The sequence below is a fragment of the Eptesicus fuscus genome, chromosome 22 (genome assembly GCF_027574615.1).
Source record: "Eptesicus fuscus isolate TK198812 chromosome 22, DD_ASM_mEF_20220401, whole genome shotgun sequence".
In the NCBI taxonomy this organism is placed as follows: Eukaryota; Metazoa; Chordata; class Mammalia; order Chiroptera; family Vespertilionidae; genus Eptesicus; species Eptesicus fuscus.
The window spans coordinates 2,551,506-2,575,353 of NC_072494.1; the positions used below are offsets into that span (position 1 = coordinate 2,551,506).

The following is a 23,848-nucleotide window of genomic DNA, read 5'->3' on the forward strand; positions in this document are numbered from 1 at the left end:
GTCTTTCTCTCAAAGGCTGCTCCAGCCTCAGCTGCTTCCCACCTCGCCCTGGTCCCTGAGCGCCCGAGGAATAGCGGTTACAGTGTCAGGCGGTCCAGGCCCCGGCCCTGACCTTGCTACGTATTGGCCGTGTGGAATCTCCTCCCTGGGCCTCAGTTTCCACATCTGCAAACCAGGGCCCGAGGCATCTGTCCCCGGCCCCTCGCAAGATCAGCAGGGTGCCCGGCACCTGCCTGTCGAGAGCGCTCCACGGGTGCCCGCTGTGATACCGCCGTGGGCAGCGCCACGGGCACTCAGCTGCGTGTCCCTGCGGAGGCGGTCCTGGCCGCTCCTCAGCGGAGGGCGACAGGAAGGTGTCCGATGGCGCCCACACCGGCGATGAGGGAGGTGGTGGCGAGGACCCGCTGCTGCAGGACGGGGTCAAAGAAACGGCAGGGGAGCATCCGAGTCCAGGTGCCGCCCCAGCTCCGCCTGGAACTGAGCGTTCCGGGGCTCGGCTCCTTCCCGAAGGGCGCAGGCACCCGGCGAGGCCCCGCGGGAGCCCGGCACGCCGCCTCGCACCGCCAGGGCCCAGCCTCCCCTTGCTCAACCGGGAGGTCAGCAGCGTCCGAGAGTCGAGTGTCATTTGTTTTTTTTTTTTTTTAAATATATTTTATTGATTCTTTACATAGAGGAAGGGAGAGGGATAGAGAGCGAGAAACATCGATGAGAGAGAAACATCGATCAGCTGCCTCCTGCACACCCCCCACTGGGGATGTGCCCTCAACCAAGGTTCATGCCCTTGACCGGAATCGAACCTGGGACCCTTCAGTCCGCAGGCTGACGCTCTATCCACTGAGCCAAACCGGTTTTGGCCCGAGTGTCATTTCTGAACAAGGTCCAGTCAGGCCTGCCTTCCCCAGAGGCCAGGACAGGAATTCCCGGGGGGAGGGGGGTGCTTGAACGGCTGGGGGTCAGGATCTCAACAGCCACCCTCACGCCCGTGCTTCCCCGTGGCCTGAAGGTTCCCCAAGATTCAAACCACCGTGGAAGCGGGAGGTGAGGGAGAGGGGCGGCCAGCCGATGTCCGTTTACCACTTGCTAGAGAAAGCCTAGAATGCTTAATGATTATCTATAGCCAATCGGGGGGGGGGGGGAGGCAGGGGCCCCGGCCGAGTCCAGGTGAGGTCCTGTCTCTGCAGAGCCCGGGGACAGGGCGGGGGAAGTGCCTCGGACAAACACGCAGACCCCACAGGGGCCCCAGGTGTCACTGGTGGAGGCCGATCAAACTCTCAGCGAGGGCTCCCCCTGCCAGCCCGGGGAGGACGGGCGAGGCTCCCCCTGCCAGCCCGGGGAGGACGGCGAGGCTCCCCCTGCCAGCCCGGGGAGGACGGGCGAGGCTCCCCCTGCCAGCCCGGGGAGGACGGGCGAGGCTCCCCCTGCCAGCCCGGGGAGGACGGGCGAGGCTCCCCCTGCCAGCCCGGGGAGGACGGGCGAGGCTCCTGTGCCAGCCCGGGCGGGACGGGCGTGGGGAAGGAACAGTTAATGAGCAGCCGCTCGCTGTGCGCGTTACAACAAAGGGCTGGCGGCTCCGGAGGAAAGGGCTGGGAGCCGCTCAGACTTGTCAGTCAGCGGAGCAGCAGCCGGCGCCGCCCGCCCGGCGCACCCTCCTCACATGTGTCTGTCTGGCTGACCCGTGTGTCCATCTGCTCCCAGACGCTGCTCCCTGCGGGGCTGAGGGCAGATTGGTCCGGCTCCCCGGCACCCCTGCCCCTCTCCTGCGGAGGCTCCTGACCTATGGTCGCCGGGGACTTGCTGGCGCGCCGGCCGGGCTGGGACTCCCAGGATGGACGAGGCTGAGCTGCTGCGGGAGCGGCTGCAGGCCATCACGGTAAGTCCCGCTCCCAGCCCCGGGCTGCCTCCTGGGGGGCCGCGGAGCCCCCGCAAGTGGAAAACAGAGCTGTCATCGCCCTTATACGCTCTCTGCCGCTCCCTTACCCCCCCCTGACCCCTCCAACCCCCGGGCTTCCGAACCCCGGGGCAGAGTCCACGCTCTTGATTTCTGCAAACACGTCCTGCGTTTCAGACGCCTCCGGGAGCGCTGAGTCCGCCCGGCTGGCCCCGGCGCCTCGGAGACAGACGCAGCTTTTCCCGAAACTCCCAGTTTGACAGACGTGCCATCCAAGGGCAGGTCCCCACCTCGGACACTGTTTAGAACAATCCCCCCAAAAGTTAAAGCCTTTCCTAAGGGGGGGGGGGGGAGGAAGACAGATACAAACAAGTGGGAACTCTGTGCTTGCCGCGGGGGAGCGTGTCCCGGGCAGCCGGGCAGGAGGGGAGTGACTGAGGTCGGAGCCGGGCGGGGAGAAGCGGGGTCCCGGAAAGTCCCAGCTCGGGGTCTGCAGCGCGTCACACGCCGAGCGCCGACGGGAGCCTGGAGCCTGGCGGAGGAATGCGGGGCGGGCGGGGCGGTGGATCTGGAAAATATTTCGTTAATACCGGGAAGGAAAATAACGCATTTTTTAATGTGTGTTCTGGAAACGAGTCAGAGCAAGAAAGGAATTGCTTTCCGGAGGTGATCCAGCTTTGTAGCTCTCCGTGTGGTGAAGTCCTCGGCCTGGCAGGGACGGGGAACGCGGTGCCGTGCGCTTATCGCTAGCTTCACATGCTTGTTTGTCAGAGAAGAAACTCTGGGACGCGGCACCCGGCGTCCCAGCGTGTTCTGCCACGGGGAGTCCGCTGCCAGGAGGGCGCGGGTGCTTTTGAGAAACCCGACGCCGAAGCGGGTGGGTAGGGGGATATTCTCCTCGGCGCTCCGGGTTCTCCCGGCATCAGAACAGCGGAGCCCAGCTCTGGGTTTTCACTACGTGGACACAGGGTCTCGGGTCCCCGCCGAGGGGTGCGGTGAGTGGAGACATCCCCCCAGCGGCTGGGGAGGTGCCATCCGTCCCGGAGACAGCGCCCGTGGAATGTCTGGCTTCTCGCGTCCGCTCTCCGCTCTCGGGAGAAGCCGGGTCTGGGCCGCGGTTGTTTCGGGGCGTTGCTCTCTGTGGTGAAGCCCGGCCACCGGCCCGGCTGTCCGGCTCGGAGGGCAGGACCCGGCCCTGCGCTGTGGGTTTGGGCTGGGCCTCTGGCCCGACAGCTGCGGTGGAGAGGTCACTTCCTGTGGCTGCATGAGCGGTGTGGGCACGGGCTCCACGGCCTCTGAGCGTCTGTCCCCTAATGAGCTAAGGGAAACGGTGAACCCCACGAAACGCACAAGGAGCCCCCGGTTCCCATCGTTCTCTATTGACAGGCGCGGCCCTGCCCGCGGCCCCGGTGCCCGCCAGCACACCTGTGGCTCTCACCGATTGTGACCCTGCGTGCCAGAGGCGGGACTGTGTCCGGCCAGCGTGGCTCAGTGGCTGAGCGTCGACCTATGAGCCAGGAGATCACAGTTCCATTCCCGGTCAGGGCACGTGCCTGAGTTGTGGGCTCGATCCCCAGTGTGGGGCATGCAGGAGGCAGCTGATCCATGATTCTCTCTCATCATTGATGTTTCTGTCTCTTTCTCCCTTCCTCTCTGAAATCAATAAAAATATACACTGAGTGGCCAGATTATTATGATCTCTGAACACATAATCTGGCCACTCAGTGTATATGTATATATATATTATATATTAGAGGCCCGGTGCATGAATTCGTGCATGGGTGGGGTCCGGCCAGCCTGGCCAGGGGGAGGGGACATGGGCGGTTGGCCAGCCTGCCTGCTGGTCAAACTCCTGGTCAAGGGGACAATTTGCATATTAACCTTTTATTATATAGGATATACACTGAGTGGCCAGATGATTATGCGTTCAGAGATCATCATCATCATCTGGCCACTCAGTGTATATTTTCAAAAACAATGAAGGTGGGATGTGACAGGTATTCGGGAAGACGGGGACTTTTCACTGAGGTGCCAAACGCAGGTGGAGACAAGCAGGACTCCGGTGTCTCACACGCAGACAGGCGAGTAGGGAGGTCCCGGAACATAACGACGTGTGCTTTGGGGGACAATTAAAAACGGTACGAGTGTTCGGACCATCCCATTAGCCTCCACGTGCCCCATTCGACAGGAATAAGCAGATCTCCCAAGGAAGAGCTGAAGCATGCTGAGTGGGAAGTGACATGTTTGCCTGAGGCCGTGGGGAGAATTGGGGGAAATCTACGGGAACAGGTTTCCTCCCGCTGAGTCCATCTCAGGCCCAGCGCAGGCCCAGGGGTCACCGCCCAGAGGAAGGCTGGGGCAGTGCTGTATCCATGGAAACCACGCAGGCCCTCGCCTCCCTCCCGGACACCCTGGAAATGCCAGCTTCCTGCACCCGCCTCACCCAGGACGCCACTGCCCCGGGACCACGCATACACAGGCACACACGTACATACGCGTATACTCACACACATGCACAGGTACACACAGTATCCAGAGACTTTGCAAGGACTATTCCACTTCCCTCCACACCAAAACCATCTTGCATACGTGCTTCCGGAACAAACCGCAAGGCGCTCGCTCAGGGTCTCCAAACACCCCATCTCCCAGGCGCCCCTCTGTCAGAAAGGGAGAGAGTGTTTTCAGGCTCTGAAATCTGTGCGATTCTCACAGTGGGACGTGTTCCTCCCGCTCCTGGCTGTCAAGCGCACTAATCTCCAGGCCGAATTCCTTCCACCTGGTTTTGAGTATCCGAACCGTCATTATTTCCACTGCGAGGAGCTGGAAAAACAAATGCATGTGCCCGTAACTTCACAGCCCACGGAGCGGCCTTCCTGTTCCTCTTTAAGGGAAAAAAAAAAGGGTTGCCCACAGTCGGCAGTGAAACGTGGCGCCGGGGCCTCACACCGAAAACTCAGCCGCCGGGCCGGTGCCTCCGTGGCGCACAGGGGGAAGCGAGCTTCCGGGGAGTCCGTCTTCCCGGGAGAGCGAAGCCGGAGCTCCCCACGCGGCTGCTCAGAAGCCAGCGCTCCCGCTGGCGTGTGCGGGTGCGGGCCCTGGTGCGCACACGGCTCACGGGCCTCCTTGGCTGCTTCGTCCACTTCCCACATCACGGCCCCGGGGTGGCTCAGCCAGGAGCTCGGCATCCAGCCGCGGCGGCCTCGGCCGATGGATGACAAAGTCTCTCGGGCCTCATTTCGGTCCGTGCGCACGGACACACACAGCGGGTTTCACACGAGAGGAGAGCGGTGGAGGGGACGGTGAACTGAGACCGGCTTGCGACCCACCGTCCTGGGGCTGGGACACGCAGGTCCCGAGTGTTCTCAGGAGGAGCGAGAGGAAGGCCGACAGAGTTACCACCCAGCTCCTCTCTGCAGGCGCACACGGCCCCACTGCGGGACAGGGAGCCCTGGCCAGCGACTCCGTGGGTTGGAGCGTCGTCCCGTGCGCCCAAAGGTCGCAGGTTCGATTCCCAGTCAGGGCACAAGCCTAGGCTGTGGGTTCCATCCCTGGTCGGGGTGTGTACGAGAGGCAGCTGGTCAATGTATCGCTCTCACATCAATGTTTCTCTCTCGCTCTCTCTCCCAAATCAATATCCAACCATATCTTCGGGTGAAGATAAAAAAAAAAATAAAAAAATAAATAAAAACAGGGGAGAGGCCCCGGGAGTCCCCCAAGAAGGAAAAGCTCCCGTAAGATCAGCCATGTCCTGTCCAAGGGACACATCCTCCTGCTCTTATCGCCATCCCGACTGTGGGTGGGAAAACACGGTTCCCGGATCCCATGGGGACTGGAACAGGAAAGCCCCTGGGTCTGAAGCTGGCTGCCTCACAAACTGGTGAGCCGGAGGGGGCGCTCCGAAGGCTGAGCCCTGGGATCCGTTTTGAGAGAACAGACCAGCGGGGAGGAGAGGGCAAGAGGGAGCCGTCGGCCATCCTCGCATCCCTTATGCAGCTCACGGTTGCTGAGCACCTGCTCCGGCCCAGCCCTATGCACGTCAGTGAGAAGAAGTGGACACGGGAATGGCGAGCATTGGGGGGGGCTATTGGCAGCTGAGTGGCTGGGATGGGCCCGGGAGGAATGGGTGTGAAGGAGGAGAGCGCTGTCAACGCGTAGACCTCAGAACCACAGAGCAAGCACCTGCCTGGGACCGACTCCACCTGGAGAGGAGCCTCGGGGAGTTCGGACCCTGGGACCTGACCACGGAGCCAGACGGGCAGCCAGCGCCGCGCAGGACCCGCGCTCATAAGGGGCTCGCCTTCCCGGATCCCCTCCCTCCCTCTTCCCACGCCCAGAGGATGTGGACTCTCCGACCAGGAAGCTTTCCCGCGGGGCAGGAATCTACCCGACAGAGCAGCGCTGAACTCACAGCCCAGCACAGCCGGCCCGGGTTCTCCACACCCGCTTGTATACATGATTTTCTTTCTTCATGGGAATGTAAGCTCCTTGGTGGAAGCATCTACTTCTAAACAATTTTTAAACGTTGCACAACTCCTGGCGTCGCCTTGAACGCAGCGTGTGTATAGAAGTGCCTAAATGCTGGATGAACTAGTAATTAAGTAACTCGGGATCACTCCTGCCTTCCTCACCGATGCGGGCGCTTTTATCATATTAGCTAAATCAAGATCAACAACTCTCTACGATACTCATCTCTACGTGCTGTGCTTACTTGGACCAAGTATGGGGCTGGGGCCATATCACTGAATCACTGATGGTCACAATAGTTGTACTAGGTACATCCATTTTCATCATAACTAAGAGGTGGCCATTTACAGAGCTGGAGTTTGAGGGTGTCAACTGCTAAGACAGTCTAAGTCAAACAACTGAAAATCCAGACAATTGTCCTTTGAACAAAAAGCCCCTTTGTTCATTGACTTTAGACGGAAGCGGAGACAGAAGCTGTCCGTGACGGTTCACGCTGATGCGCGTCGGGTGCCAGGTCCCAGCGGGTGACGGTGGAGCCGCGCAGGCTCGTGGGGGGATTTGGGGAAGCAGCTGGCACGTCGCATCTGTTTGCTTCATGACGATCTGGGAAGGAATTCGCTGGCGGGGGTCACGTTTGGCCTCCCCAGCAGTAGAGCTAGACACACAGCTTAGACGGACGGACGGACGGTTTCTTCCGCCACCTTCTTTTTCAATAACGCTCCTACTCCGATGCAATGCGGTGGCGGGATCGTCACCGCCGGTGAGCACTATCTCATGAGGAAAGGGAGCTCCTGCCTGAAGCAGAATCACACCGACCACTTTACAAAATCACCTTCTTAACGCCCTGGCTGACAGGCGGCGTCACATTACCCCGCGTGACACACAGCGCAGTCCTTAGCAACCCTCTGCAGCCTGGCGTCGCCAAAACACTGGGGACGCCCCGCCTCCGCCTCCGGCCACAGCCTTCACTACCTTCTTACGAACCCAGATGAAACCAGCCCAGGTGGCTACCGACTGGGGCGGGGCAGCGGTGCTGGGGCAGCAGCCACTGGCACACACCCCTACGTGCCCTTCTCTGTGGGTTACCCACGGAGACAGGTGTGTGACTGCCCACCAGCAGGCAGGGAGCTAACAGCGTGCTCCCTTCCGAGGAGAGCCCCCCCCCCCCCACCCCGCTGCTGGCTGTGCTGGGGCAGGTCCACAGCGAGGGCAGCTGTGGGAGCTGGACTAATTTGGCACCTAGAGGTTAGAGATCGTGCCAACACCCTGCAATGCAGAGGCCAGCGCCCAGCTGACCACAAAGAATGACCCTGCCCCGCCTTGGCCCGTTGGGCTCAGTGGGTAGAGCATCAGCCTGCACACTGAAGGGTCCCCGGTTCGATTCCGGTCAAGGGCACGTACCTAGGTTGCAGGCTCCTCCTCCCTGGCCTGGGCCCTGGTCAGGGGGCACGTGCAGGAGGCAACCGATGGATGTGTCTCTCACATTGATATTTCTCTCTCCCCCTCCCACTGTCTCTAAAAACCAATGGGAAAATATCCTCGGGTGAGGATTAAAAAATAAAAGAAGGATGATCCGGGCCCCTAACGTTAACGGTGCCAAGGTGGAGACACGGCGGGGGTGCAAGAAACCCCAACACAGGAATCTGAGAGAAAGACTGTTTCGGCCCCGTGGCAATGAGGACGCTTACAATTCTCATTTGAAACAAGTACAAACTTTAATTCTACCAACCGGGCAAAGGGGAGAGAGACGCCTCCCGGGTGTGCCCTGGGAGAGGCAGGAGGGGGAGGGGGGGAGGCAGAGCAGTGATCAGAGCAGTGATTCTGCGGCAGCGGGTGCTGCCAGCTGAGGAGAGAGGGTCTGGGCTTGGCGGCCCTGCCAGCCGGGTGCTGGGCGGGGACCGGGGTGCCTCTGGCTCCTGCTGGGCAGCGCTGGGCTCACCGTGTGTGAGTCCCAGGAAGTGGTGGTGGCGGCGGCCGGGCCTTGACTAACCGGACACGGTGGTGACCTCAGGCTTCAGGTTCTCGGGGGGCGGAGGCTGGTACCGTGTGGCCGGGGCTGGCGGTGCCCTGGCATTGGGGTGGGGGGCGCACGGGGGCGGCTCAGGGTGGGCGGCGGGGGCCTCCGGTCCGCACGGCTGCACGGGGAGCAGAGGCCCCGGCCTGGGCACGAGGGGGAGGGCCGCTCCGCGTCTCCCGACCGGCGCGAAGGCCGACCGGCCGCGCCTCTTGGCGTCGGGGGTCTCAAACCAGAGGGGGCCGTCGAACTTGGCCCGGCCCTTGCTGCACTGGCTGAGCGCCCGCAGCACCGTCTCCCGGGCGCAGGGGTCGGGGCGCTCTCGGCCGGGGGGGCACGTGTAGAGGCTCCCTCTGCGCTCAGGGGGGGCGATCTGGATGGTCACCGGGCTCTGCAGGCGGCGTGGGTGGCGGGCACCGCGACTCCGCAGCGTCATCGTGCCCTTCGGAGCCACGGGAACATCCCGCCCCCGGGGGGCCGGGCCAGGGAAGCGCCTCCTGGCTTCGGGCATCGGTCCCCTGCAGGCCCTGCCCCGGTGCCAGCCGGGCAGTGTCGGGGGCAGGGGTTGGGTCGGGGCGCAGCGATTGGGGTGCGCACAGGGGACGCGGCCCTGCTCCCGGGCCCGCTGGCGCAGGGCGGGTCTGGGCGGCGGGAGCCGGCGCGCCCAGACGGAGGGCCGCAGCGTGGCGTGGGCCGTGCGGAGGTACCTGCTCAGGTAGCTGCTCAGGTAGCTGCCCATGATCGCGGGCGGCGGGGCGGGCGGTGCAGGGGCGATGCGGCTCAGGCGGTCGGTCCTGCTGTTCGGAGATTCCAGGCGGGTGGGGCTCGGCTGGCCGTTGGCACCTCGGGGCGCAAGGGCAGCGCGCGGAGCATTGGCGCAGGGGGGAGGTCTCCGTGCGCGCGGGCCTGCACGTGCCGGACCTGCGACTGCGCACACGGGGACCGCGCGGCCCCGCCCCTGCGCTCTGAGGCGGGGAACCCCAGCTCCCCGCTGCTGGGCCTGGCGCCGGGCGCTGGGCACGGGGCCTGGGAGGCCTCCGGGTCTGCACTGGACATTCAATGGGAGGAAATAGCATCATTTCCACCGGGTTCTGGAAAGGGTACAAAATGGGCCGGAGGGCACATTCTTTCATAGGGTAAAGCGGACGCACACGCTTGCGAGCTCCTTTAAGGGGACACAGGGGGTCTCCTTGCAGCAGTAAAGGGGGTGCGTGTGTCCTCCTCCTGGGCCGGTTGCTAATGTCACCTGTTGCATTTCTGCACTTGGTGGAGGAAGAGGTGAAAGCCGGTGGGGATTTCACGTGTTCGCACCAACAGCGCGGATTTAACGGGGACGCGCACGTCATTTCCCGTCCTCATCCATCACATTCGCGGCCCATTGGTTCTCTCTGAAGGCCATGGTTCTCACCAAGGCCGCGCCTCTCCCCTCGTCTCTCCTGGGGAGGGTGGGGGAGAGGGAGGCACGTCTAACACCATCCTTGGAAACGTCCAAGTTCAAGGCTCTGGGGAGCTGATGACGGTGCTGAGGCGTGGAGGCTGGCGAAGGCGGTGGGAATCCGTCTCTTCTTGAGCAAGTCCCCTCGGAAGGCAGCTAACTGTGGGGCCGGCCCCGATGCCGGGAGGGGAGGTGGACAGAAAGGAAAAGCCCGGAATCAGTCACACCCAAGAGTGGGCAACAGATCCCCCCAGACCTGCGAGGCGGACAGCTGGAAGGTCCCTTCATGGGGGGCCCAGAAGGTCCTGAGGTCAGAGAGAGGCCGTGGTCTTGGGGGCGGGCTGGGGCCAGCTGGGGGTACTCGGGAATGGATCCCTAACAGTCTCCACTCACACATGATTTTTTATTTTATTTTATTATTTTTTTTTATTTTTATTTTTTGCCAATTCTTTAGTTAAGGGATGACCCCCAGGTATCCTGTGGTATCGTATTTTTCTTGAAGACAATTTTCCTGATAGAACGACTCTCTGTAGCTCCCTAACCTGTCTCTTAAGGTGGTGATGGCATCAGACTACACGGTCTAGGCCAGTGGTCGGCAAACTCATTAGTCAACAGAGCCAAACATCAACAGGACAACGATTGAAATTTCTTTTGAGAGCCACATTTTTTAAACTTAAACTTCTTCTAACGCCACTTCTTCAACATAGACTCGCCCAGGCCGTGGTATTTTGTGGAAGAGCCACACTCAAGGGGCCAAAGAGTCGCATGTGGCTAGCGAGCCGCGGTTTGCCGACCACTGGTCTAGCGCCATTGGGGATGGAGTCTTTATTCCGTATCCCCCCCTCCCCCCCCCCATGTCTACAGAATTCCTCGCGTCCTCTCTGCAGCGTTACCCAGTGGGAGTCGTTCTGGCGTGAGGCTAATGCCCTCTGACAGACCAGCCTCCTGCCGGGAGCTAGAGGCATAAGGGAGTCTGTCACCTGTGTGCTTTCACCGCTAGATCAACATGTTGACCAGGTAAAACCCGTCTTCGTGGCCGTTGGAGCCATCTGTCTCTCCTCACGCACCACCACGCAGGGGCTTTCACCAGCTGGTGGATGCTGCAGATTAGCGTCTGTCCGCGGTGTCAGCCCGGGGTGAGCTTGCAACGGCCGTTGAAGAATGACTGGAGATGTTTTGGGTTATCACTTCTCGGGGCACCGCTGGCATCCAATGGGCAGAGGCCGGAGATGCCGCTCAACGTCCTAGCACAGGACGGCCTCCCTTCGGTCCATTGATGGGGACACAACCTTCGGTCCACTGATGGGGACCACGTAAAGCTGATGGAGAACAAGCAATTCCTGGAGGATCACAACGTACGGGGAATTGGCATTCCCGGTGTCTTTCTGACGTCTTCCGAACCGTAAGGTGGCACCCGTCTTATTGATTCACGTTGGTGGTGTCCCTGAGGGGCGTTTTCCAGTGTTCCTGTTGACGTTTTACGTTACGCTCACCCCAAGGTGTTCCAGGTTTCCTGGTTTCCAGAATAAGCAGAGCTCTTTCTCCCCGTGGATCTTCTGACTGTGACTTGTATACACCCGAGGAATTGACTTCTACACATCAACATGGGGCCCACTAACTGTTTCTCCAATTTCCTTTCTCCTCTCCCGTCTAACTTACTGGCTACTGCTGGGACGTCATTCAATTTAGTGTTTAAAATGCTGATCCCTTTCCACAGTGGGCACAGTTTACTTTTGAGCTGAGATTAACCTAGTTTATGAAGTTAGGGAATTCTCCTGCATTTCTGTCTTATTGAAATGTTTTTAAATGGCGAATTTTGTCAAATGTCTTTTGGGAATCTGTGGACATGGGAACAGGAGTTTCCCGCTTAGATGTGCTGAGGGGGAGAAGTGTATTAACCATAGTGTGTCGTTCCTAATACTGAACCTCCTTGCGATACTGAAAGGATCCTACACGTGGACAGAGTACATAGTTCTTCTGATGTGCTCTGGATGCTGTCTCTAATATTCTATTTAGCTTTCTTTTTCCTCAATATTCTTGAAAGATATTGGCCTATTGTTTACTGTGGGGGGAGGGTCCCAATTTGGGGTGGGTTTTGGTTTCATTGTTACCTTGCCTTCAAAAAATAAGAATTAAAGCCCTAGCCAGTTTGGCTCCGTGGATAGAGCGTCGGCCTGTGGACTGGAGGGTCCCAGGTTCGATTCCAGTCAAGGGCACATGCCCGGATTGTGGGCTCGATCCCCAGTAGGGGGCGTGCAGGAGGCAGCCAGTCAATGGTTTTTTCTCATCATTGATGTTTCTATCTCTCTCTCCCTCTCCCTTCCTCTCTAAAATTAATAAAAAATATATTTAAAAAAAAAGAATTAAATAATTGGGAGTTTTTTGTTCTTGTGGGAGAAATTTAATCAATAAAAATCCAGTGTAAACCGGTAAAAACAGTCATTATAGTTTAATTTATTAAATGGGATCGAGTGTGTTGGTGTAGTCACCACCACGTATACTCCCTTTCTAAAGGAGAAGCAAATGCCACGCCCAAACTCCTCACTTAGAATAAAACTTCTATGTAGGAAAAAAAAAAAATCCCGGCTCTGCCACGTGTTGGCTGAGAGAGCGTGGGCTGGTCAGGGACTCCCCTCATTTGCTTCTCCTCCCGCGATGCCTCCTTGGACTATGACTATTAAGGGAACGGTCACAACACATCGCGTGAGTATAGCCGTCGAGGGAAACAGTGCCCATCACAGCGCAGCACAGCGCTTGGCACGGACGGTTAAAGTATCCCTGGCATTTGCTCAATACCAGCCTCCGGAGAGGGTGGCCACCTGACGCACGCGATTTCGGAGTTTTTCTTCCCAACGGCCAGATCTTATCCACGGAAAGAAGTGGCCCGGCCGGCCGGTTGCCTGGCAATTGTTTTTCCAAAAGAGCTGCTTCCGGAATATGCCTGATGAGGTCATCGTCTCCTTAGGAACATCACATCGGCCTGAGCGTGGGGCCTTGTTTTTCTTCAGCAGATGTACCTGGGCTCCCACATCAAAGGGAGTTCTTATCTTCAAAGCGGCGCCGGGGGGGGGGGGGGGGGGCGGGGGGGGGCGGCCGGGGGGGGGGGCGGCCTTGCTGCAGTCACGCTGGAACGCTTCCTCCTCAGTCGCCCTCAGAGCCGGCTTCAGATTGCTCCCGAGCCTCCACTGGCAGCACACTTCTGTTCGGTGGGAGGCCTCCATTTATTTGGAAGCAGATTTAAGTAAGATGGACGATATTGTCACCTCCGGTGGAAGATGACAATGGTGACCAGAAGGCAACAAGGGCCTGGCAACAGACAGTTCCGCGAGGGACTCTCTCAAACACCTCCGACCGCTGGACGCGGGATCAGAATGAGTGGGTGGCGTCCTGTGTGGGTAACAGGTTATGTGTTTATTCAGCCAAGTTTATTCCATGGAGACTCACAGGAGACCCTGTGCCATGCACTGTTCTAGGAACTTTTGCCCATATCCGCTCATCTGACCTAATAATAGACAAACATGTAAAATTGACCTCACCTCCGCTACGCCCACAGCCAATCAGGAGTGAGTACGCAAATTAACCCGCCAAAGATGGTGGGTTAATTTGCATATGCAGGTGTGGAGCGGCCGGGTGGGCGGGGCGGGATGCCTGTTTTGAGGGGGGGGGGGCAGAGGGAGCTACAGGAGGGGTGCTCTGGCTGGGAGAGGGGACTTGCAGGCTCCTAGGCGGCCAGGAGCAAAGCCAGGGAAGGAAGGCCTATTCTTGCACGAATATTGTGCAATGGGCCTCTAGTTTAATGCTAATACCTTACGAGGTAGGTAGTTTTATTATCCATATTGTATAGATGAGGCGATCGAGGCACCGAGAAGTTAAGCATTTTGTCCAAGGATACAGAGCTGGTCAATGGCGGAGCTGGGAGGAAACGGAGCCCAGGCAATGTAGCACATATGCTATCTTTTCCTAAACGGTGCAGGCCACGTGCATGGCCAGCCACGCGTCCTGGGCTCTGTGAGGTGCTGCAGTTTAACCCTTTGCACTCGCTTGCTTTTTTCTCAATTCCTTTATTCTAATGCTAACCGTGTCAAGTCACACTCGACATCCGAGTGCAAAAGGTTAAAGTTGGTGAGAGATACTGTCTCGCTCCATGGATTTTTTTTTAACCTCAGCGTGGACAAGGAGTATCTCGCCCCTTTTCTCTCCGTCTTCCCAAACAAGTCACACAAGGAGGAAACAGCGCCCCGCCATAGCTTCCGAGTCTGGCCTCTTTCCCACACACACAGCCCTTTCCCTCCCTCATGCCGGGACCATCCCTCTCCCCACAGGGTTTCCCGGGCCTCCTTCAGAGCGCCCTCCTGCCTCTCGCCTTCCCATCGCGCCTCTCGGTGGCTCAGTCTTTGGTTGTCTTTGGTGAGCATCTACTTTTGTAAAATGTGTCCATTGCAGTTCACACCCAGGGCCATTCTGCATTCGTTTCAGGCACACAGCCCGGTGGCCAGACAATCCCACACGGCACAGAGTGGTCCCCCGGGGCCCTCAGGCACCCGCCTGGCCCTGCTCATGGTCACCACAATCCCACGGGCCAGACGCCCCAGGCTGTACCCCGGGTCCCCATGTGGCTGTTCTCTACCTACCAACCTGTCCCCCCCAGCTCGACCTCGCTGGGCTCCTGGGGAAGACAGAGCGAGGAGAGGGACAGGGAAGGCAGGGAAGCATCTTGGGTTCTCTTTGAAAAAGCACCGTGTCGCCCTCCAGCCACAGGTGCCCTGAACGGCCCGCTCCGCTCTCCTTGCTGTGAAGTAGGAATTTGCAAAGCAGCCTCATGCCCGTGCCAAGCGCCCGCCGCTGGCCAGCCTCTCCACCAGGGCACCAACCCGAGGAGACACGGTGAAGCAAGCTGGTTTAAACATGGGGGAGATGACGCCGGGCCTCTTGTGTTTCAGGATAAAAGGAAAATCCAGGAGGAGATCTCCGCGAAGCGCCTGAAGGTCGAGGAGGAGAAGCTGCTGCACCAGCACCTCAAGGTAGCGTGTCCTTCCCTTCCTCTCGGGGGCCGGTCCCCAGGCGCCCTCCGGGCCCTCGGGCTTCCACAGGAAGTAGCGTTAGGAAGGAAAGCGGCCCCGAGCAGCCCTCCTCGCACCCTCCTGGCCTCGGAGAGGCCGACCAGCCGGCGATGCCTGCCTTTCCCGGCAGCAGGTGCAGAACTGGAACTGGCACGCTAACCTGTCAGCCTTCACGCCTGGCTTTCCTCATGTTCTTGGACGCTCTGGAAGGAGGCTGCCGCCTCGGCCATCCGGCCCGGGACACGGTCTTGCTTCACTTCCCAGGGGGCGGGTCCAGCCAGGAAGTCCCTTTTCAAATCCGGGGAAGGCCCGCCCTTCCCCCCAGGGGGCTGGAACCCACCCCGCCCGGCCCGCCGAGGACGCTGGGCCTGGAAGCTCACCCAGTGGGTGCAGTGCTGGCTGAGAACGGTCCGGGTCTTTGTTTTCTTTCCTTTGGACAGAACATGAGATCATAACCCAAAGAAAGCTCCATTTTAAGATCAGACTTTCCTTCTCCCGTGGGCGTGGCCGCGGTGATGAAAGCGCGCCGAGGCTCAGCATTTCCTTGCGTGGCTGTCCCGTGGGCGAGGGGAACGGCCCCTCTCGTTGGCATATTAATGCCATGGAGACCAGCCATGGCCCCGGTGGGCTATCGCCCTTCTGCCTGCAGCCTGGTGGGAAGTTCACGATGAAGTAAATAACGAGGAGAACTTACAAGATGGCTTTTAATTTAAACATAAGAATAAGCAGCAGCAAGGTTCTGGGGAAGTGGGCCCGAAGCTGACTTTTACGTAGAATTGACGTAGGCCCACATAGGGCCTTTCCATCAATAAGTACTTCTTTTATTTGATGTTTTTATTGATATTTTTAGAGAGAGAGGGAGAGAGCGAGAGCGAGAGAGAGAGAGAGAGAGAGAGAGAAATATCGATCAGTCGCCTCCCATCCGCCCCAGATGGGGTTCGAACCTGCAAGCGGGGGCCTGTGCCCTAACCAGGAATAGAACCAGCAACTCTTGGTGTGCGGGACGACGCTCAGCCAACTGAGCCACGCCAGCCGGGACAATAGCTGTTTCTTAAGCACCTCCTACGTGCCAGCTACTAAGCTGGACACTCGCCAGAGATTCCATATAAAGTGACGTCCGACCTGCGCCCGCACAGTGGACGCTGCCCCGAACCCAGAAGGCACGTGTGCCGCAGTGAGCACGCCTGGAGGCTGAGGGGGCAGGGAAAGGGCAGCGAGGGAGCAGGCTCACCTCCCGGCTCTGCGGAGAGGGCTGGCTTGCCCAGCAGGCACCCTGCCAGAGCACAGCTCAGAATGTGGGCCAGCACCGGAGAAATCTACTCCGAAATAGGCGCACCACGCCCGGAGCCGTGCCCCGAGCACGCGCTGGCCACTGCCGCTACCGGGGTCCCTTCCACTTGTTTCTTCACCGCTTGTCCCCGCACCGGGCACCGCACCAGCTCGCTGACCGTGGGCCTTGCCAGTCCGCTCCAGCCACCACCTAAACGCCGCAGGTGCACACGCCACGAAGCTCACTCACGTCAAAGAATGCGGGGGCTCACCCCGAGCCCCTGCAGCTCCGGGCCCTGCAAACACCCCGACCGCGCTGGGCGGGCGGCTTCCCGGGGTGTCACTAGCATCCTGACACGCGGGCGCGTCCTGGGGGTCATCTTGCCACACATCGTGGTCAGAGTCTGAAGCCACCGAGACACGTAAAGTACACTCAGACCAAGAAAACGTTCCTTTCCTGGGCGTCCATTGAATTCATGGTTTGAAACACAAATTGATTCCCAGAGTCTATGCCATGATGTGTGGGACGTAGAAGTGCTTCGGAAACCTTTCCCTAAGAAACTGCCCAGCCTGCCGGCGTGGCTCAGGGGTTGAGCATCGACCTATGAGCCAGGAGGTCACAGTTGGATTCCCGGTCAGGGCACATGCCGGGTTTCAGATTCTGTCCCCAGTAGGGGGCATGCAGGAGGCAGCCCATCTATGATTCTCTCTCATCATTGATGTTTCTATTGCTCTCTCCCTCTCTCTTCCTCTCTGAAATCAATAAAAATATACACTGAGTGGCCAGATTATTATGATCTCTGAACACATAATAATCTGGCCACTCAGTGTATATCCTATATAATAAAAGGCTAATAAGCAAATTGTCCCCTCGACCAGGAGTTCGACCAGCAGGCAGGCCGGCCAACCGCCCATGTCCCCTCCCCCTGGCCAGGCTGACCAGACCCCACCCATCCACAAATTCATGCACCGGGCCTCTAATATATATATAATATACACACTGAGTGGCCAGATTATTATGCGTTCAGAGATCATAATAATCTGGCCATTCATATATATATATATATTTTTAAACTGCCCAAAGTGACCAGAAAATATAAGCAAATATAATTTTTAACTGCCAAAATGCCTATGACTCCCATACCACTTACATTTTCACTTAGTTAATATGCCTTTGATTCTGGATGTCACTGTGAAATAGAGCTCATTTATGTACATTAACCTCGTACATGTAAGTCTAACTCGTGACATAAGAGCAGAGTAACTGTGTTTATTACTGCACCATTGCACCGTGTCCTTCTGATTGCACATCCACACGATAGGCTGCGAGCTCTCTGCCAGGTACATGGCGAGATGTGGGTGACGCACCGCGTTTCACGCGGCTAAAACGAAAACCACGCTCACTCCCAGCCAGACCGAGAGCCAAGGAGGTCGCCCCACGCTGCCGTAACCACGTCACAAGACTCACTCTCTGTGCACCGGGTGGCGTCACGGAGCAGCCCATCCCAGGGCCGTGCGGGGACGGGGCTGCACACGACTGACACTCCCCGGTGGAGGGGAAGTGGGGGGGGGGGCCGGGAAGGGCTGTGACGCCCTCTGACAGGGGCCGCCCGTCTGCTTCCCTGCGCACAGCGTCCACCGGATAGAAGTAAATTAAACTCGAGGTGCGTTCTGTAAAAAGGCGGCACCCTCAGGCCCACGGGGCGTCTTGGGCCGCGGGAGATGAGACCTGACCTTTGGGGATAGCACGGCCTGTGTCCGTGGGAAAACGTTGCCGCGCACAGCCCAGCGGCGATCATTAGAGGCCGAGGGGACGACCATAAGGACGCTCCGGCTCGCTGGGCGTGTTGTCCACGTGCCCTTGAACTCTGAGAGGCCAGCGCAAACCCCGTGACCTGGGAGGAGGGCGTCGCTCACCCCCGGGGTTTGCAAAGGCTGTTCCGTGCGTGCCCGGCTCCCAGGCCGCCCACTGAGCCCCGTGGGGCAGGCCAGGCCTCCTCTAGGCTGCAAGTCACCATCTCCCACCCCATCCACCCGTCATCAGCGCCATGTTTTTCAACAATGTGAAAACGATTGCCTTAAAATAACCGTCCTTCGGTAACTAGCTAGCACAACCTCACTTAAACTTTTTTAAAAAAATTCAGACACGTGTATATTGCCGCCGCAGTCATCCTAGCACCCTTCGGAAAGGAACAAAAGCCCTTCTTCCTGGTTCTCATGGCCGGTGAGAGAGAGACGTCCCCGGAAAGAAGGGAGGGAACCTTTCTTCTCTTCCCACCGTCTCAGACACAGTGGCCCCAGAGGAATATGACTGAGCGAGTGATTGACAGCGGTGCTAGACTTACCGAGCCGGCGTTTTGCTGCGGGAAGGAGAGGGGGAACGCAACTCTTTCAAAATACTATCCCGCCGCTGCCACGGGAGACGCGAACAGGATGCGGGAAAAGCCCCCCCCAAATTCACCAGCCTCTTCCACCGGCTTTCCCTCCGCTCGGGCTGGGGCTCAGGAATGCAGCTCTTCCCTGCGGGTTCAGGGGCATTTCTTTCCTTACGGTGAAACAGACATCTCCTTTGTTTTGGGAAAATGGACAAACTCCAACTCACCACCCTGGCTGGTTTGGCTAAGTGGATAGAGCGTCAGCCTGTGGGCTGAAGGGTCCCGGGTTCGATTCTGGTCAAGGGGACATGCCCCGCCTGCAACCATGATCCCCAGCAGAGGGCGTGCAGAAGGCAGCCCATCAGTGATTCTCTCTCATCATGGATGTTTCTCTCTCCTCTCCCTCTCCCTTCCTCTCTGAATTCAATAACAATATATATATTTTTTTAAAGAAGGAAAATGCCAGGTTTATTCAGGCAAGGTGGTGGTGAGAGAGGATAATTTCTCGTTGAAGTGTGCCCTTGTCGAAACGCCTAGATCTGAGAGTGGTCAGAGGTCTGGGTTTGCAAACTGGTTTCAGGAAACGTCTCTGTGTCTCCTGACTCAGAAAAAGGCCCTGCGGGAGAGCTGGCTGCTGGACGGCGTCGGCGGCGGCGGGAAGGAGCAGGAGGAGCTGAAGAGGCAGAACCAGCAGGACCAGCGCCAGATCCAGGCCCTGGACCAGAGCATCCTCAGGTAGGGGCTCCTCAGCCACCTGGATCCTGATTCAGTCCCCACGTCGCAGGTGGGAGAGCCATTCTCACGTTTGGGGACAAGATCGGATCTTCCGAGTGAGATTTCTAATAGAAACTAGGGCAACACCCCCGAAGGGAACATGGGAATTGTGCTGTAAATGCCACCTGCACCTAGCAACCCATATCGGTGACTCCGTCTATGGCTCATCCACAAGATGGTGGCACCGATATCCATCCTTGAGAGTGACGGGGCAGCTTACAAACACAGACGCGAAGCTAGAAGCACCTGCCTGGCATGGCAGGGGATCCAACAACAGGCCTCGAAGCCCCATCCCCGCCCTCCCCTGAGGATGGGACAGCTCCCCAGGTGTGCCCACTGTCCCCCCACACCGCCCAGGCCTCCCTGGCCACACCCACAGTGCGGGGAGGAGAAGGCGCTGTGGGAAGACCTCACAACATTGTCTCTCGTCAACTTCCCCGATTATTTGGTCACAGCCAGTGACCTCCCTTCCCAGGTCCAGCCCTGCCCGTCACACGTGCTCAGTACAGTCGGCAGCTTCTGATCTAGCCAAGCTTTCCAGTTGCCTGGGTTTACAATGAGGTGATGGGTGTGTGGGGAAATCGGAAAGCTCAAATATACAATAGGATTTATTAGTGTTATCACAAAACAGAGACAGCATGGGAGGAATAGAGGAAGAGGAAGAGGAGGAGGAGGAAGAGGAGGAGGAGGAGGAGGAGGAGAAGAAGAAAAATGTATTTTCTAGCCATAATGCCCTCTAGGCACTTTAGACAGGGTGTCCCCCAAAAATGTATGCACACTTTAACAGCTGATAGCTCAATTTAAAATATATATATATATATATGTTTTTATTGATTTCAGAGAGGAAGGGAGAGGGAGAGAGAGAGAAACATCAATGATGAGAGAGAATCATTGACCTCCTGCCTCCTACACGCCCCACCCTGGCGATAGAGCCCACAACCCGGGTATATGCCCTGACCAGGAATTGAACCCTGACCTCCTGGTTCATAGGTCCACACTCAACCACCGAGCCACGCCAGCCAGGCAAGCTTCAGTGTCAAGAAGGAACTCCATGACGTAGAAATAGAAAGGTGAACGGATTTTGTTGCTGGTTATGGTTTAGCCAGATTTCACTCATTCTGGCTCGGGCCCACAGTGAACCCCTGCCTAAGGCTCCCATCGGCCTGCACAAGGCAGTCTGCGCCTTAATGACAGGAACGCTCCCCAGCCCCAGCCAGCCACGTCCTGCATCACGTGGCAGCGGCATGGACAAGCCGCTCCGCTGTGATCACATGAGAGGGAAGAGAAGCGGGGAAAGGGCCAAAAGGGAGAACACAAAACACCCTCCATTTGTTTCTTCTTCTTAAATTCGCCGTTGCCTGGAAACACTCAAGAAATTAATCCGAGGCAATTACAGGAGTCAAACCCATTCCCAGCATGCTTTTCGCTCGCTCTCCGTGTTTAACTCGTTGGTTTACCAGATTTGCAGTCGTTCCATCTGTTGTTGTTTTTAATTTCCCAGATATTCTGATTATTTTTAATTTAGGAGCTTTTCAAATTCAACAAAATGAGCTAAGTAAATTAATTTTCCAGGAAAAAAAAAAGGAAGAAATCTATTCATCACCCCCCTCCCAAAAATGCCTAATACAATGCCTAGCACATGGCATGAACATGTGACTGCTCAGCCTAATAAGTGAATGGATGAAAAGACGGATGATGAAGAGACAGGAGGATGGACGGATGGATGGACGGATGGATGAATGGATGGACTTAGAAAATATCGATGTGAGGGACCAGGTGAAGACTAGACAATGACTTGAACATTAATGAACTAAAAAGAAAAATTGAAATTTTAAGCTTCTCAAAACACCTCTCTTTAATCCCTTAACTTTTCAACGTGCTTTTGCAGTCAAAATAGTATAAAGAACTTGAAGCACAAATATGAGACCACCCGCTGAGGGGACATAGACTATGGGCTCTGTATGTGACTAAAGAAGGAAGGAAGGAAGGAAGGGGGATGGGCATTGATTTCAGTGACCCATCTCCCAGGGCCTGGTCACAAAGAAAGAAAGTGCAGCCCTGGCCGGTGTGGCTCAGTGGCTAGAGCATCGGCCTGCAGACTGAAGGGTCCCCGGGTTCAATTCCCGGTCAAGGGCACGTACCTCAATTACAGGCCCTGGTCAGGTGCATGCAGGAGGCAACCAATCTATGAGTCTCTCTCACATCGATATTCCTCTCTGTCTCTCCCCCTCCCTTCCACTCTCTCTAAAAACCAACGAAAAACTATCCCCAGGTGAGGATTAACAACAGGAAAAGGAAGTGCGAGGGCAGAGACTCACAGCGAGGGAGGAAGGTGTGTGTGCCGAGGGGCGCAGGCGCACTCACTCCCCAGGGGAGCTCCATCCCCCAGCTCAGCCCAAGGCCTCACTGCCTCGAAGTGCGCTCAGTCCCTTTAGACCACCCATGTCTCGCGGGTCCTTGTTGGGTATCCATGCTGCAGGAAGCTAGCGTGTGGTCTTCAGAGACGGGCGTCCTGCCCGGGTGTGCAGTGAGCACAGTGACCGCTGGGGCAGAGCGAACTGAAGGGGCCGGGAAGCGAGGAGACAGTGGCGGCTCTGTCACCCTGGAGAGAGAAATGTGAGGGCGACAAAGCCGGCGATTGTGTCGGACAGAGAGTCCGTGGCTCTAGGCATCATTGAACGGGTGTGTCGCTTCATTATATGATTACAAGTAGTTTATTCACTGAAAATACTTTCCCTGCCACTTAAACACCAGGAAAGAAAAAGGCTTCCCAAGTTCAAGGAAGGAGAAGAACGTCTGTGGTTAGCTTGCCACGTCCTGGGTACCATCGTTGAAGGTCACTTGGCAAACTCCAGCCCCCTATGCAGAGGGCAATGTGATTACACGTATTTAGGTCTTATTAAGTGTTGGCACGTAGTAGGTGTTCCCAGCAGGACCTAATCAAAAATCGCACACCCAGCCCGGCCAGCTCAGTGGTTGAGCGTCGACCTATGAACCAGGAAGTCACGGTTAGATTCCCGGTCAGGGCACATGCCTGATTTCAGGCTGGATCCCCAGTAGAGGGTGTGCAGGAGGAGCTGATCCATGATTCTCTCTCATCATTGATGTTTCTATCTCTCTCTCTCCCCCTTCCTCCCTGAAATCAATAAAAATATATTTCACACACACACACACACACACACACACACACACACACACAGCCTCTGCCTGCCAATGCGCTGGAGAGGCCCCTAACCACCCGGCCTCCACGCCCGCCTGCAGCGTGTACGTTCACGTGCATCCGTTTGAAACTACCTGGGTCACCAGCACAGGGAAGTGCCCGGTTCCCTGCAGACCAGTTGGGTTCCTGCATTTTGACGGCCAAGGGACCCCTTCACGTACAAAATCCTGTTCTGATGGAGAGGGATTGCTTGTCTCCCAAACCATTCCCTTGAGACATCGCCTGCCTGCACGGCAGCTTCAGATCATGGTGGGGTCCCCTGCCCATCAGATAATGACCAACGCTGACAGCATTCTATCTGGTGACGAGATGCCCCCACGTTCCTCGCGCGTCACGAGGAACAACTCAGCTTCTCCAGGCCTCTGCGCTGGCCCCAGTGCTCAGGGCCGACGCACACTTGTTTCAGCGTCATCGAGGGTTATCTGAAGCCACGTGTGGGACTGCTGTCCAGCTCTTAAAGGTTCAGGATCAGACGCAGGAGATCTGGCTCGAGGCAGACTCCGTGCTTGCCCTTTGCCAAATGCCCTTTCCTTCCCTGGCGCGCTCCCCCGGGGCGTGTGGCTCTCTGCACCGGTGCGTTCGCTCTTCCTTGTTGTCATTGTCCACATGCCCTGGCAAGGGCTGGCCGTCCGCGACACCTGCCCACCCTCCGTGCAGAAAAGGGCTCTTGTCTTTTCCGACACACTTCCGTTTCAGCTGGTGAGCGCCAGGGCCTGCCACGTCGTCAGTGCTTATTAAAAGTCTGTTAAATGTTTGATGACATGTATGGGAACCGTCTTTAAAAAAATACAACAAAGCAGCCCTCATTCGACTAGACTGCTCTCTCCATTTTATGGAGAAGGTGTGGTTTGGCATTAGCCTTGGCCAAATGCTCTCTAAAGATAAAATATCTTTACCGCCGACCCAATAGGAATCACCGCCCGCCCGTCACAGGTGACCAATACCCTTCGGTCAGGGTTGCCTGGCCCCAAGCATGCGCTCTGTGCACTGCAGGGCATCAGCGAGGCCAGGGCTGTTCGGTTGCAGGAACCGCTCTGTGATGCTTTAATCACAGCTTTCCCCCGCAGACCTGGGGCATTCCGTATTAATAGCTCATGACAATACAGAGCATTCAGAACTATGTAAACTCTTTCCCCACCAGAGCAAGGACTGAATTATTTTTTTTTTCTATTTTTACTGGCTAACTATCCCAAAATGCAAGCCATGCATGAGTAATTCTGCAAACCAATGGGGGGCGGGGAGGGGGGAATGATGGGAAAGTCCATGAAATCGGTCACTGAGATTCCTGCCCATGAGGTTATGCGAGAATGGGGTTTTGATGTTCTATGTGAGACTCCAGCATAGCAGCG

The 23,848-nt window shown here is 57.4% G+C and overlaps 2 protein-coding genes across 3 annotated transcripts in view; one reads left to right on the forward strand and one right to left on the reverse strand.

The window, feature by feature from the left end:
• The first annotated feature begins 1,514 nt into the window (after window positions 1-1,514).
• The window catches only part of PALMD (palmdelphin), a 35,688-nt gene continuing 13,354 nt past the window's right edge, over window positions 1,515-23,848 (forward strand). Inside the window, exons 1-3 of one of the 2 annotated variants that reach the window (XM_028153965.2) lie at window positions 1,518-1,870; window positions 14,742-14,822; window positions 19,113-19,240. In XM_028153965.2, the coding sequence (XP_028009766.2) occupies window positions 1,826-1,870; window positions 14,742-14,822; window positions 19,113-19,240 (254 nt within the window). In that variant the 5' untranslated portion in view covers window positions 1,518-1,825. Of the gene's footprint in view, window positions 1,871-14,741; window positions 14,823-19,112; window positions 19,241-23,848 lie in introns of both variants that reach the window. The other variant, XM_028153966.2, reaches the window with a different exon arrangement.
• LOC129147900 (POM121-like protein 12) lies at window positions 8,068-9,198 on the reverse strand. Its single transcript, XM_054711713.1, has one exon. The coding sequence runs from the start codon at window positions 9,103-9,105 to the stop codon at window positions 8,338-8,340; it is 768 nt and encodes a 255-aa protein (XP_054567688.1). The 5' UTR covers window positions 9,106-9,198; the 3' UTR covers window positions 8,068-8,337.

Bases quoted from the DNA above. Each gene is read 5' to 3' on its own strand.
- LOC129147900 (XM_054711713.1), bottom strand. From the start codon at position 9,105: ATGGGCAGCTACCTGAGCAGCTACCTGAGCAGGTACCTCCGCACGGCC.